A 15,615-nucleotide genomic window follows, 5' to 3' on the forward strand; every position below is an offset into this window, starting at 1 on the left:
GTCTAACCTCAGGCTCCTTTTTGGACAAGTAGCAGTAGGTTGAGGGCGTTGTTACCCGGTCTTAGTCTGTGTGAATGAAAGAGTATGTCTGACCCTTACTTCTTTCTTCATTCTCCCCTCTCTTGGGGAAGCAGCATCCTGGTCCTCGCATAGCTGACCTCGACCTCTGCAGGTAACCCATGCTTCTTTGTGCTCCTAGTATTAAGCTTAATACTGTTGCGTCTCCCATACCCTGACGAGGTGGTATGGGGAACATCCTATCCTAGAATTCCTATCTGAAGGTCTCAAGGTCAACTTCATAGGACGAGTCACACTGTCCTCCTCACACTACTTATGTAGGCCACTCGTTCCTAGCGATGCTAGGAACCTGTGAGGTACAGGGGCTCCCTCTCTCTAGTGCTGCTCACTGAGGGATCGAGCCCCCGGGCAAGCCGAAGTCAGTAAGGCTGGGGACTTTCCACCCTTCCTAAGGGGTAAGTCACCCTTTGTAAATAGCGTGGTTTGTATTTCGGTTACGGAACAAATGACAAATTCGAAGATAATTTGTATTTTTCCTAACCATACAAACCTTAGCTATTTACACATATGTGCCTGCCATCCCTGACCCCCAAGTCAAGTCCTACCTCTAAGTGAAGTGAAGCAAGTCACCGGTGTGTGGAGGGGGGAGGGGTAGCAAGCTACCCTTCCCCACCCCCCGCTAACTAGCGCGGGGGTAATTAACCCTCGTTAAAAACTATTGGCTCGTCATTTCAGCTGCGCTAAAAGTAATACCCTTTGTAAATAGCTAAGGTTTGTATGGTTAGGAAAAATACAAATTATCTTCGAATTTGTCATGTCCAAGCTCAGACAAGCGACAAGGCATTCTCTCACATACTTGCGATTGGGAATATGATCCTCGATCTTTTTGTGATTGGTCTCTTAGTATATCTTGGGTTAAGGGAAACACTGCCACACACTAGTGCAGTGATGAACAAAATCCCCTGTCAGCTATGTTTTTTATGTGGGAATACTGCACCTTATTTGCCTCCATACATGAATTAGAGAAAAAAAAAATAAAATAAGAACCCCATTATTGCATCGTAATCAAAGTTTTTTCTTAGAAAATCTTCAATCACATGTTCACAATCTTGGGAAGTCGACAATGCTTTTCGAGCATTCGCACTCGGTTGACAGGATACTTTTTAATGGATTGAATATGATCCCTACATCATTGCGTGTCAGAAAGGGTTCTTCTTCTTTGGGGTTCACATTGCTCTACCTGCTTGCCATTCAATTGAGCAGGAAACTTCCGGTATTCTTCTCTCCATTCCCAGACCATTGACAGCATTCGAGGACACATTCCAATATCCTTGGAATTCTAGACGCTTATACATATCCACCCATTTTACCGTATTGCTAATTACTCAACAGTCGGTTGACGACCTTGAGGCTTAAGCTTAGTATGTCCCTGATCCTTCCCAAGCAAACACATACCTAATGGTACCTGGTTCAGCTCATTTTCTTTCTTCCTCTGTCAGGGAAACTCCTCTATCTTTGCCTCTAAGAATACCGCTCAGCCCTCGATCAAAGTTTCAACTAGGACTTGGGCTTAAACTCTTCACAAGATTCGACAATAAAAACCCGAGTCCTTTGAGTTGCACTTCTTGCCATAACCACCCTGCAAGTCCTAGGTTTAAAATCAAAGTGGGAGCAAAGCAGCCTGTAGGGTGTGCGAGGCTTACCCGCCACCCTCCAGCTAAATAGTGTCACCTTGTTATAGGAGCTGTATCCAGCTTTATTGAAAGCATATTCTTAATAAAGGACTTAGGTTTACAAAGGAAAAATGAAAAATATTTTGAAAATCTGTGATTTTGTCATTGTTTAGCCATGTTCAAGCTTTTCAGCTTATGTGAACAGTTTTTTAGAGTCAATATTATACAATATTTATATAATATGTAGTTTTTATTTCATTGACATGACCTGTATGAATTAGGATAGTTATTCATTACTATTTTTTTTGCTCACTTTAGTGTATAGTTATTTTTAAAATGAGAAATAAGTTTCAAAGTCTATCACTCAAACTTTCTTCCATTTAGACATTCTATATAAATACAGTAATGCATTTCAGACCTCGGTATGGATTGCAAAGTTGAACAGTGGCCCAGCGTTTATAACGACCAGAACTACGCCTTTCCGTGTGGAATTAATCAGAATTACAACACTGCAAATTTACAGCCAACCATCATGAATTATCCATATGCTGCGGAATCAGCGGAGTCGCAGGTACTGCTCGCTTATGTGCTGGCGCTAATTTTCGTGTTGTTAAAAACAAACAAAAAAATTAAAGTGGTTTTTTCCTTTTTTATTAGTCATTATCTGCATAGAGAAGGTCCCTAAGATACAAACCTAATTGGTTCCAAGAAGCTGTTTGTAAGTTAAAATGTCTTTAAGTCCAATTTTGTTAAAATTTTAGCCTAGGTTAACCCTAACCTGAATCCCATGCCTATGATTTCCAGCTTCAAAAGTCAACAAATAGTCAAATTTCATATGAAATAGATATCAAATTATTATAAATGTTGTTTTGCTTATGGTATTAAATGATATAATATTGTTTTATTGCAGTATTTGTTTATCTTTGCTATTTTCAATTGGATTTGTTTGTATCTCCGAATGTTTAAGTCGAATGATTGTACGTTGAGGAGCTTCTGTAGTCATAATTTTACTTTGGGATCTGTTTTGATTATTTGTATTTCTATTCCCCCCTCAGTGCTACGGCTTGGATACCAACATGGCTTTGGTGAGTACTGCTGCGAGGTATTGAGTTTTCAGTTAGCCTAGGCTATTCTATAAGTTGCATCAATCTAGCAGTATATAGTTAGTCTAGGCTATTCTATAAGTTGCATCAATCTAGCAGTATATAGTTAGTCTAGGCTATTCTATAAGTTGCATCAATCTAGCAGTATACAGCATACTATTAATAGTCCAGCACCCCTTTTAATCCAGGAATTATTAATGGAATCGATTGATATAAATTAACTATGGTACAGAAAATTTTTTGATATGTCATTATTGATACTTGGAGACTGCTAAAATGTTTATCAAGTGTTAGAGATGCATTTTCCTGTTGCATTAGTTTTCTAAATGGACCTAGATAAAAGATCTAAATCAACTCTACCCCACAACAATACAGTATCTCTCATCAACTACAAATAAAAATAAAAGGGGCGCTCAGTAGAGTGCAGACCTCCGCCGCAGCAGCCTCTGTACTGTGGCCTTGCACTGTCTTGGATAGAGTTCTCGTGTTTGAGGGTACACTCAGGCACGCTGTTCCATGTTATTTCTCTTCCTCTTTTTTTATATTCAATTCTAACTATACCTAAATATGAGCAGGATTCATTGTCCGTGTCCATCGCAAGTTTGAGAACACCGTTCAGAGACCAAGAGTCCTTTTGTGGCCGAACCGAAGGTCGAAGCCTAGCACATGTTTTTGGGGTTGATGAGAAATAGGAATCAGCTAGGTTAATGTTGAACCCTACAAGGTAGATCTTCTTCAAAGCTGACTTGATGGTGGTTAAAGTGCTAACTGTTAGGCCTTTGTCAAATAGGAACCTCAAGAAAGAGATGGCTAAATGCGGGGACATACGAGTATGGTCTGCACTCTTAGGGGACCTACTAGTTGTTAACGGCCGAATCATATTGGCGAATTGTCGAGTCCCTTTTTTGTCCCATTCGATGAAGAGATCGTTTCCGGTTCAATGTTCGCATCTCTACGAGCTGCCAACTTCCTGTAGTCCACAAAGTTAGAGTTTTGGCTATCTTTGAGTAATCTGACACAGTGAGTTTGGATACTCGGGTCAGTTTGAGGAACGGGATCCGGATGGGACTAAGTTTCAACTCGAGGAGGAGAGGAAACCAACTGTTCTTGGCCAGTGAGGTGGTACTAAAGCCACTGCGCCCCGGAAGGAGCGTAGTTTGTGTAAAAGTTTTTAGAAGATTCCCTGGGGGAGATAGGGAAATCTTCTTCTAATGGTTCCAATCCCGGGGTAATGCGTCCATGGCATAAGCCCGAGGGTCCAGGGTTGGGGTCACATAACAAGGAAGTTAGTGATTCATCTGAGTTGCGAATAGATCTACCTGGAGGCCTGGAACGAGCCTGAGTATCCACCGGAATGAAATTATGTCTAGAGACCATTCTGACTCCAGTGGATCCGTCCTGGATAGTGAGTCCGCTCTCACATTCTGGCCTCCCGCTAGGTGAGGTGCTGACAGGAACCAGTTCTCTTCTGTTTCCCAGTCGAAGATAGTGACCAGGATCTGATTCAGGTTGGGTGACTTGGATCCTCCCCTGTTGACGTAGTGTACTGCGTCTGTGCTGTCTGACACTACTCTGATGTGGGTCGACCTCGGAGGAGAGTCTCTCTTCAGGGTCAAGAACACTGCCATGGCTTTGAGAACAATGATATGGGACTGTTTCATGGAGAGTGACCAAGAACCTGAAACATCTGATGTTCGGAGTAATCCCCCCCATCCACTTAGAGACGCGGCTGTATGGAATGTCACTTGTGGAGGTGGGAATTGTAGAGGAACCGATTTGGAGAGGTCCTTCGGTTCGGACCATGGGCGTAGTCTCATTTTCAAGACAGAGGGGACCTTCGAGACCATGTCTCTTATAGGTACTGTAGCTCTCTTTCTCCAAACTCGATTGATGTCTTTGAGTTTGGCTTTTATTAGATCTGTTACTGAAGTGAATTGGAAAAGTCCGAGGATACTTTCTAAGGCTCTTCAGACACCTGTTTGTGTTTGAGAAAATTTTTTTTTTTTTTTTTTTTTTTTGATCTTGGAAACTATTCCTCTTACCTTTTGGAAGGGAGAGACAACGTGTGCTTCGAAAGGTCCCACTGAATGGCTAACCATTCTAAGCGGACTGATGGTTGCAGGCGAGATTTTTTGGAGATTGACCCGAAATCACAGGTTGTCGAGAAATTGAAATAATTCCTTCGTAGCTCTGTTGCCTTCTATGACCGGCCGGGCCCAAATGAGCCAACCGGCCAGATAAGCAATGATCTGTATCTCTTGGTTCCTGAGTTGTTCTAACACTCTCTCTCCCAGTTTCGTGAATATCCTGGGATCAATGTTGAGGCCAAAGGGCATGTCTTGAACACAAAGGCTTTCCTGCTTAGGCGGAAACCCAGATAAGAAGAGAAGTTTCGAGCTAAAGGCGCAAGATAATAGTCGTCGGTAAGATCGACAGAGGTGGTGACGGTCCTACAGGGAAGTAAGGTCCGTACCTGAGAGATAGTCAACATCCGGAACTTGTCGCAGAGAATGTAAGAGTTTAGCTTGACAAGTCCAGGTCCACTCTCAATGCCGCCAAGCCTTTTCGGAATTGTGAACAGGTGGCTTTGGAACTTCAGTGATCGATCCCGTTTGATTGCTTCTTCTTGAGTAACCCTGTGGTGTACTCTTCCAGGATGGGAGTGGATTTCTGGGAGAAGGTCACTGGTGGAGGAGGAGGACCTTGTGGCCATTTTCACCTCAAACCTTTAGAGATTATGCTATGAGCCCACAGACCGAAGGTCCAATGGTCTCAAAAGTGGTAAAGTCTACCCCCTACCGGGACCACCGCGTTGTGAGGGGGTGAATCTAGGTACTTTCCTTCTCCGAGCCCCCTTTTTTCTAGGTCCGTCTCGATGTCGAGACTGTCTTCTACTCCTGTAGCTTCCTCTCTGGTGTCCACGAGAGGAGCCTGAGGGTTCGGATCTAGGGCTGTATGCAGGTAAAACATCCCAACGGGGTTGGGCTGTGTACCTGGTGAATCAGTGAGGTAGACCACCTGATGAGGGGGATTTGGATGCATAGACGTCGAATCGGAGGGAGGCTGTGATGACGAGTGGGTAACCGACTATCGATTCCTGTCTGATAGAGGCCTCAGACAGAACGTATTTCCCACAACTAACCCGATCAGACCATCAAACGTGTAGGTCGAATTGGAAGGGCAGATCTTGGAATTATCGTACCCCCCAGACTGACAACATCCTGGTCCAGACAGATCGGGCCTGCCCTTTAGGAAATAATACTGTTACCTTCGGTACCTTGTCTAACCTAACCAAGGCAATCTCTTTCAATCGAACGAATCCGTTGAACGGGAATTCTAGTACCTGGGAGTAAATTCTAGGTCCCCCAGAGGGAGGACGTCTATGCCATCCAGATTTATGGTACCATCTATATATGGAACATGTAACGCAAATCTCTATGCGTTGTTTTTATCGAAGGAGGTTACTTCGATATGCCTGGGGCTGTAGGGGGAAACTTCTGAGTTCCTGAACGGATCCGACTCACTACCATACTTTTGAGCTCCGTCATAGCCCCTTGGTTTTCCCTAGAATGTGTTGCTTTTAGCAGTCACGGTTTATGCAGGGTAACATGAACATCAGGATCCATTAAGGGTCCTAGGTCGGTGACATAGGTAATTGCAAAGCTGAAGGCTCAAAATTCATCCCCACCTACCTGCCCGTCCATGGGGTCGTCGTCCAACCTTAGAGAGGACACTCTGAGGAGATAGGGACCTCTAGATGGAGCATTTCTTCCCAACCTTGATAACCAAGGGCGGAGAGCCTCTCTTGCAGGCCAGAGAGATTCATCATCATCCTGACGGGAACCATGTAGGCGAACCTTCTGTAAAAGAAAGGGGACATAAGTCTGGATGTTCCTTGAACTTTGGTTAGTGATCCTATTCACAGGCTGGGATCAGCTGTATAACTCATAAAAATCAATTTTAAAGAAAAATCATTTAATGTACTATCTTTTGGGGTATAGTTCGACACTTGTATTCATGAAATGTGACACTGTTGGCGCATCCGCCACAGGTTGGCCACCCCTGACTCAGACGTTCAGAACCGGGTCTAACATTATTTACTGGCTATTAGTATTCTATTGATTCATCTGTTCACTGACCAGAGTTTCAAGGAACAGTAGATAGCCTCTCATGGATTTCGCCGGGCGTCACAGGTCTCTCCCCAGAAATAGATTTTTCCTTCGTCAAAATCCCTTTATAGTTTATATATGAAAGATCTAATTTACCGGTACGTTGTTACTGTTCTTAGAATATTTTATTTTGACTGTTTAATACTTCTCTTGTAGTTTAATTACTTCCTTGTTCCCTTTCCTTACTGGGTTATATTTCCCTGTTTGAGCCCTTATGCTTATAGCATCTTGCTTTTCCAACTAGGGTTATAGCTTAGCTTTTAATAATTATAACAACAACAACAATAATCATTAAGATCTAAGAAATAATAAATAATAATAATACTGTAATAATAATGATAATGACGATGATATTCATGTAGTCTTTTTATCTTCCAGATGCCTCCACAGCCAATGCCCCTGAATAGTGAATGCCAGTATTCTCCGGCTCTGTATTTAGAAAAGGGTTGTAATTGCAGTGAAAGTTGTAGGTAAGCATCAAGTCATTAAGTATATGATCCTGTAATATGTTTTTTTGTGTGTGGTGTGGGTATTCCTTGTTTTACTTCATTAATTTATTTATAGATAATGTGAGGTAAGAGTTACATTGCCATGTATAGTGGACAAACCAGTGACCGTCGTTCAATTAGTTCATTATGCATGTGGCATAAGATTTTTCATAACTCACCATCCTTTACATTCAGATCTCCCCGGACAATTCTATCCTGTTCTTAATACTAGGCAGGCAGTTAATTCTAATAGCCAGGCCTTCTCCATCATGATTCTCAATACTACAGAGTACTCTAGATGTTTTATTCCAGCTGTAACCAAGTTGTGGAATGATCTTCCTAATCGGGTAGTTGAATCGGTAGAACTTCAAAAGTTCAAAGTTGGAGCAAATATTTTTATGTTGACCAGGCTGACATGAGTCTTTTTATAGTTTATATATGACAATGTTTTTATAACATTGTTTTTAACGTTGTTAATAGTTTATATAGGACATATCTGTTTTGATGCTGTTACTTTTTTTAGAATGATATATTGTTAATTTATTCTCATAATTTATTTCCTTATTTCCTTTCCTCTCTGGGCTATTTTTCACTGTTGAAGCCCTTGGGCTTATAGCATCTTGCTTTTCCAACTAGGGTTGTAGCTTGGCTAGTAATAATAATAATAATAATAATAATAATAATAATAATAATAATAAAGGTTATCTGTATCGTACCTGGTAGGAGTCTCAAGTCTTATCTATTCTGTATACAGTACTGTAACTTTGTAATTATGGTCACTGGTAGTTATTTTGAATATTAACCATTTTAAATATTACTTTAAATATGATAGGATTGGCTGCACACTTAAATTATTTTTATTTAGCTGTTTTGTCAATAAATTTGTATTCGGTACTCTGTTCTCTTATTTTTCGTCTGTTAATCATATATTGTTTTTGTTTTTTCATAGTGAATATGCATTATGTGGTATTATGTCTTTTTGAGGTGTGATATATGGGTATTTTTTTCCTTTTTCTCTCGATTCTTGAAAGTGTAAAGTACTGTACCTTGTTTGACATTTTAAAACCAGTAAAACGCATTTCTGTAGCATTCCCCAGTCTCCGAGTGTCACTGCTTTTGTATTTATGTTGTCCTCTCTTTCCTTTTCCATTCCCCCTATTTACTGTCCAAGTTTCACACTTCATTTCAGTAAACATCCCTCTGGTGAGCCCAGTGAGTGTGTGAAACTGTGGCTCCAAATTTTCTAAAACTAAGTTATAATTCTTGACCCATTAGGTCCCACAGTATATCAAGGCTCTCAATTTCCCAAACATTACTGGACTTTGACTGGTATATCATCTGGTCAGGTCCGAGAGAACATTTGCCCATTTCGTTTTATCAAGTGGTCTCTTCCCTTCAATAGATATGCATAACTATCTTTCTTGTTGATTGCTATCTTTTGTTTTGTAGGGTTCTCTTCATTTTAAGCTTTGAAAATATTAATTTCATCTTGTTCTTATGTTCCTCTCATTTGGGAAAAAAATTCTTTTATTCCAATCCTTTATCTTTTTTTATATTTTTCAAGTCTTTAGTCTTTATTTTTGCTATCTTGTGTAAAGTCTTTAGATGTTTCTAAATTTTCATACAACGCCTTCATTCCTCATCCCTTTGCATTTGCTAAAGCCTTTTTTCTTCCTTCATTTCTCTTTTTCCAGCCATTTTTTATTCAGATTCTTACTACAGAAGATCCTCAACTTTAAAACTTAATTGATTCCAAGAAGCTGTTTGTGAGTCAAATTGTTTGCAAGTCCAATTTTGTTAAATTTTGGCTTATGGTAGGCCTAACCTGAATCCAATGCCTATGATTTCCAGCTACAAAAGTCAACAAATAGTCGGGTTTCATATGAAATAGATATTGGGTTATTACAAATGTTGTTTTGCTTAATGTATTAAATGATGTAATATTAGTTTATTACGGTATTTCTTTGTCTTATCTTTGTTATTACAGTATTTCTTTGTCTTATCTTTGTTATTACAGTATTTCTTTGTCTTATCTTGGTTATTACAGTATTTCTTTGTCTTATCTCTGTTATTACGGTATTTTTTTGTCTTATCTTTGTTATTACGGTATTTCTTTGTCTTATCTTTGTTATTACAGTATTTCTTTATCTTATCTTTGTTATTACAGTCTTTCTTTGTCTTATCTTTCTTATTACAGCATTTCTTTGTGTTATCTTTGTTATTACAGTATTTCTTTGTCTTATCTTTCTTATTACAGTATTTCTTTTTCTTATCTCTGTTATTACAGTCTTTCTTTGTCTTATCTTTGTTATTACAGTCTTTCTTTGTCTTATCTTTGTTATTACAGTATTTCTTTGTCCTATCTTTGTTATTACAGCATTTTTTTGTCTTATCTTTGTTATTACAGTATTTCTTTGTCTTATCTTTGTTATTACGGTATTTCTTTGTCTTATCTTTGTTATTACGGTATTTCTTTGTCTTATCTTTGTTATTACGGTATTTCTTTGTCTTATCTTTGTTATTACAGTATTTCTTTGTCTTATCTTTCTTATTACAGTTTTTCTTTGTCTTAACTTTGTTATTACAGTCTTTCTTTATTTTATCTTTGTTATTACAGTATTTCTTTGTCTTATCTTTGTTATTACGGTATTTCTTTGTCTTATCTTTGTTATTACGGTATTTCTTTGTCTTATCTTTGTTATTACGGTATTTCTTTGTCTTATCTTTGTTATTACGGTATTTCTTTGTCTCATCTTTCTTATTACAGTATTTCTTTGTCTCATCTTTGTTATTACAGTATTTCTTTGTCTCATCTTTGTTATTACAGTATTTCTTTGTCTTATCTTTGTTATTACGGTATTTCTTTGTCTCATCTTTCTTATTACAGTATTTCTTTGTCTCATCTTTGTTATTACAGTATTTCTTTGTCTCATCTTTGTTATTACAGTATTTCTTTGTCTTATCTTTGTTATTACGGTATTTCTTTGTCTTATATTTCTTATTACTGTATTTCTTTGTCTTATCTTTGTTCTTACAGTATTTCTTTGTCTTATCTTTGTTATTACAGTATTTCTTTGTCTCATCTTTGTTATTACAGTATTTCTTTGTCTCATCTTTGTTATTACAGTATTTCTTTGTCTTATCTTTGTTATTACGGTATTTCTTTGTCTCATCTTTCTTATTACAGTATTTCTTTGTCTCATCTTTGTTATTACAGTATTTCTTTGTCTCATCTTTGTTATTACAGTATTTCTTTGTCTTATCTTTGTTATTACGGTATTTCTTTGTCTTATCTTTGTTATTACGGTATTTCTTTGTCTTATCTTTGTTATTACGGTATTTCTTTGTCTTATCTTTGTTATTACGGTATTTCTTTGTCTTATCTTTGTTATTACGGTATTTCTTTGTCTCATCTTTCTTATTACAGTATTTCTTTGTCTCATCTTTGTTATTACAGTATTTCTTTGTCTCATCTTTGTTATTACAGTATTTCTTTGTCTTATCTTTGTTATTACGGTATTTCTTTGTCTCATCTTTCTTATTACTGTATTTCTTTGTCTTATCTTTGTTATTACGGTATTTCTTTGTCTTATCTTTGTTATTACGGTATTTCTTTGTCTTATCTTTGTTATTACAGTATTTCTTTGTCTCATCTTTGTTATTACAGTATTTCTTTGTCTCATCTTTGTTATTACAGTATTTCTTTGTCTTATCTTTGTTATTACGGTATTTCTTTGTCTTATCTTTGTTATTACGGTATTTCTTTGTCTTATCTTTGTTATTACGGTATTTCTTTGTCTTATCTTTGTTATTACGGTATTTCTTTGTCTTATCTTTGTTATTACGGTATTTCTTTGTCTCATCTTTCTTATTACAGTATTTCTTTGTCTCATCTTTGTTATTACAGTATTTCTTTGTCTCATCTTTGTTATTACAGTATTTCTTTGTCTTATCTTTGTTATTACGGTATTTCTTTGTCTCATCTTTCTTATTACTGTATTTCTTTGTCTTATCTTTGTTATTACGGTATTTCTTTGTCTTATCTTTGTTCTTACAGTATTTCTTTGTCTTATCTTTGTTATTACAGTATTTCTTTGTCTTATCTTTGTTCTTACAGTATTTCTTTGTCTTATCTTTGTTATTACGGTATTTCTTTGTCTTATCTTTGTTCTTACAGTATTTCTTTGTCTTATCTTTGTTATTACGGTATTTCTTTGTCTTATCTTTGTTATTACGGTATTTCTTTGTCTTATCTTTGTTCTTACAGTATTTCTTTGTCTTATCTTTGTTATTACGGTATTTCTTTGTCTTATCTTTGTTATTACGGTATTTCTTTGTCTTATCTTTGTTCTTACAGTATTTCTTTGTCTTATCTTTGTTATTACGGTATTTCTTTGTCTTATCTTTGTTATTACGGTATTTCTTTGTCTTATCTTTGTTATTACGGTATTTCTTTGTCTTATCTTTGTTCTTACAGTATTTCTTTGTCTTATCTTTGTTCTTACAGTATTTCTTTGTCTTATCTTTGTTCTTACAGTATTTCTTTGTCTTATCTTTGTTATTACGGTATTTCTTTGTCTTATCTTTGTTCTTACAGTATTTCTTTGTCTTATCTTTGTTATTACGGTATTTCTTTGTCTTATCTTTGTTATTTTCAGTTGGATTTGCCTTTGTATCTCTGAATGTTTTTAAGTTAAGGACCTTCTGTACTTTATGTATGAAGCTCACATCCGTTGTATTTTCTCTTCCGTTGCAGGACAATGAAATGCCCCTGTGCGCGAGCAGGTGTGCTCTGCCGCGTTAACCAAGCCTGTTCTTGCAAGAATTGTGACAATCCTCTTAATATACTGCATCAGTACGAGCTGGACGTGCTTCTTGCTCGCGTAGACGAGTGTCTCATGCAGAATCTCTATAGCTATGAGGTAAGTGTCGTTATGATTCGTACATTTACTCCTCTGCAAGCCATTGACTATTTTCAATTGATTTGATTAATATTGATTGAATATTTAACCTTTATTGCTTCTTAAGAATGTATAAATTGGTAATGTTATCTTGTTCTTGCTTTTTACCTCTGCTTTCGAAGTTGGAAGGAGGTTATGTTTTCGTCCCTGTATGTGTGTTTGTTTGTTTGTTTGTGTACACCTTCCTGGCCACAATTTTAATCATCGGGGATTAACTGTTATGTAAAAAGTGGGAAATGATTAAGTTTTGGAAGGTCAAGGTCACGGTCAAGCAAAATATCCAATTCACGTAATCGGCTATAATTTTAGACATCGTTGTCACAGAGACTTCAAACTTGGTTCGTATTTGAGTGTATGAAAATCCACGCCAATTAATACATGTTAAGGTCAAGGTCGAGCAAAGGGTAGAGAAATAAGCTGCCGTGACGGATGTCTGCGCTCTACAGAGTGCCCCTCTAGTTATAAGTTTAGTCACAGAAAATTGCAAAATTTGAAATCCAAGTTCTATCAAAACCCTTGCAGATTAAGGTTCAGTATATGAGTACACCTACGTCCCTTAAGTTTTGCGGAAATATTTCTTTGGAGAGAGTTTAAGCGGCAGCTAATAAATGGCACACCAAGTTGGTGTTCGCTAAACGTTATCTTGAAGAATCCTGATTTACTTATCAATATTGCTGGGCTCCTAGTCTTGTAATGGCTGCTTGCGATGTGGTCTGTTAACCCTTTTACCCCCAGGCTATTTGGAAATTTCCAACCCTTAACCCCCAAGGGTTATTTTTTTTCAAGCACATTTTGCAGTATATTTTTTTTAAATTGCTCTAACAGCCTTAATTTTCGTCATAGAGAGGTCAGGTTGGTCCCATTCTCTTGGAAAATGCCTGAATTTTCTCAAAAAATTATCAAAAATATGAAAAAAAAAATTTCTATAGCATTTTTTTTGCAAGAACGTACCGGTACGTCCATGGGGGTAAAGGGATGAGTTTTGTGAAACATACCAGTACGTCCTTTGGGGGTAAAAGGGTTAACTATTTTGCGTTCAGTTGATCTATAGATTTCTTATTTAAAAAAGCTAGTTTGTAACATGGTGGTGGGGTTATATAGATATGTTACTAGAGACCTCTTAACAGTGCATGTCTTAATCTCATTGCTGCTAATGATTCTCAATAGGGATTCAGAATTTTATTGTGTTTAATCTGTCCAGTAAAACAGTATACTGGACAGGCTTTGATAAAGTTCATATGTAAGAAATGCTGTACTGTATCTCTTCATGTGTAAGAAATGCTGTACTGTGTCCCTTCATGTGTAAGAAATGCTGTACTGTGTCCCTTCATGTGTAAGAAATGCTGTACTGTGTCCCTTCATGTGTAAGAAATGCTGTACTGTATCTCTTCATGTGTAAGAAATGCTGTACTGTATCCCTTCATGTGTAAGAAATGCTGTACTGTATCCCTTCATGTGTAAGAAATGCTGTACTGTATCCCTTCATGTGTAAGAAATGCTGTACTGTATCCGTTCACATTTAAGAAATGCTGTACTGTATCCCTTCATGTGTAAGAAATGCTGTACTGTATCCCTTCATGTGTAAGAAATGCTGTACTGTATTTCTTCATGTGTAAGAAATGCTGTACTGTATCCCTTCATGTGTAAGAAATGCTGTACTGTATCTCTTCATGTGTAAGAAATGCTGTACTGTATCCCTTCATGTGTAAGAAATGCTGTACTGTATTTCTTCATGTGTAAGAAATGCTGTACTGTATCCCTTCATGTGTAAGAAATGCTGTACTGTATCCCTTCATGTGTAAGAAATACTGTACTGTATCCCTTCATGTGTAAGAAATGCTGTACTGTATCCCTTCATGTGTAAGAAATGCTGTACTGTATCCCTTCATGCGTAAGAAATGCTGTACTGTATCTCTTCATGTGTAAGAAATACTGTACTGTATCCGTTCATATTTAAGAAATACCGTACTGCATCCGTTCATATTTAAGAAATACCGTACTGCATCCGTTCATATGTAAGAAATGCTGTACTGCATCTCTTCATATGTAAGAAATACTGTACTGTATCCGTTCATATGTAAGAAATGCTGTACTGTAACCGTTCATATTTAAGAAATGCTGTACTTTATCCGTTCATATTTAAGAAATGCCGTACTGTACTGTATCTCTTCATATGTAAGAAATTCTGTAATCTGTGTATTTTGTTTTGCTTTCTCTCATTGCTTTAATATTACAGATATCAGGACTCTGTAAGTTGTTAGTGTCAGAAGTTGTATTGCCCTGTTGCTCAACAACTTCAAAACTACAGCACATAATTCCCGGCACCATGATCTGCAACTGTTGCGGCAACGCAGTCACCTACTCGTGGTGCACGCACAGTGTGCACCTCCAGACAATCTGCCCACGTAACCACTGCATGGTCTGCTGTGCCTGTAAGCCAACTCTTCACACTCATTGCCAGGTAATGGGTCTTTGAAATTTCTTTGCATGATTAGCACAAGTAAAGGAGCGCATGATTAACGAGTAAATTTGGCAGTACAGTATTGCACTGTGGTTATGGTTAATGCTTTTACTACTTAGCTTTGTATATACCTTTACAATTTTAAGAAGCTGCTAATGCACTTGCAATTGATTTATAGAAAGGGTTTATTACCAAGATGCATTAATAATTGCATTCTTGCTCAAGTATTGCCAGACCATTGGGGTCCCTTGCAACTGGTAACACCAAAGCGTCATTTGCTACTTAGATAACGAACTGCATGATTAGGTTATCTGTTTTTTTTATATTTTATTCCTCGCCTTTCTATCTTTGGATATACAAAATAGGTTTTCATATTTCAGCTGATATATGTAGATTATTTTCCAAAATATCTTTAAATGCTGTAATGTTCATGAGCGTGCTGATTCCTGGCCTGCCCTTGGTCACTGTTTGAGCAGGTCGTATTTATGGTGCTTTGTCTTGCTCACTCGCTTGTATTGCATGAAACAAAATCTACGTCCAACACGTTTGTTTTGCATTAAAAGAACAGTACTGTAGCATAGATCAGTAGTGAGGTGACCTAATATTTACAATGGGATTATTTGTGGTGAATTGATCTGTCATCAAGTTTCAGAAAAAGTAGATGAATTGTAAAGAGTATCCTAGATTGGGTTTGTATGATATATGAATTGCCTACTTTATAATCATGTCTGTAGTATGAATT

At 37.4% G+C, this 15,615-nt stretch overlaps 1 protein-coding gene across 1 annotated transcript in view; it reads left to right on the forward strand.

Annotated features, from left to right (window-relative positions):
* The window catches only part of LOC137619738 (uncharacterized), a 45,272-nt gene that overhangs the window by 17,993 nt on the left and 11,664 nt on the right, over nucleotides 1-15,615 (forward strand). Inside the window, exons 3-7 of the mRNA XM_068350039.1 lie at nucleotides 2,108-2,262; nucleotides 2,747-2,776; nucleotides 7,342-7,433; nucleotides 12,208-12,373; nucleotides 14,649-14,873. Coding sequence (XP_068206140.1) covers nucleotides 2,108-2,262; nucleotides 2,747-2,776; nucleotides 7,342-7,433; nucleotides 12,208-12,373; nucleotides 14,649-14,873 — 668 coding nt within the window. The remainder of the gene's footprint in view (nucleotides 1-2,107; nucleotides 2,263-2,746; nucleotides 2,777-7,341; nucleotides 7,434-12,207; nucleotides 12,374-14,648; nucleotides 14,874-15,615) is intronic.

This window comes from Palaemon carinicauda, chromosome 26 (assembly GCF_036898095.1).
Source record: "Palaemon carinicauda isolate YSFRI2023 chromosome 26, ASM3689809v2, whole genome shotgun sequence".
In the NCBI taxonomy this organism is placed as follows: domain Eukaryota; kingdom Metazoa; phylum Arthropoda; class Malacostraca; order Decapoda; family Palaemonidae; genus Palaemon; species Palaemon carinicauda.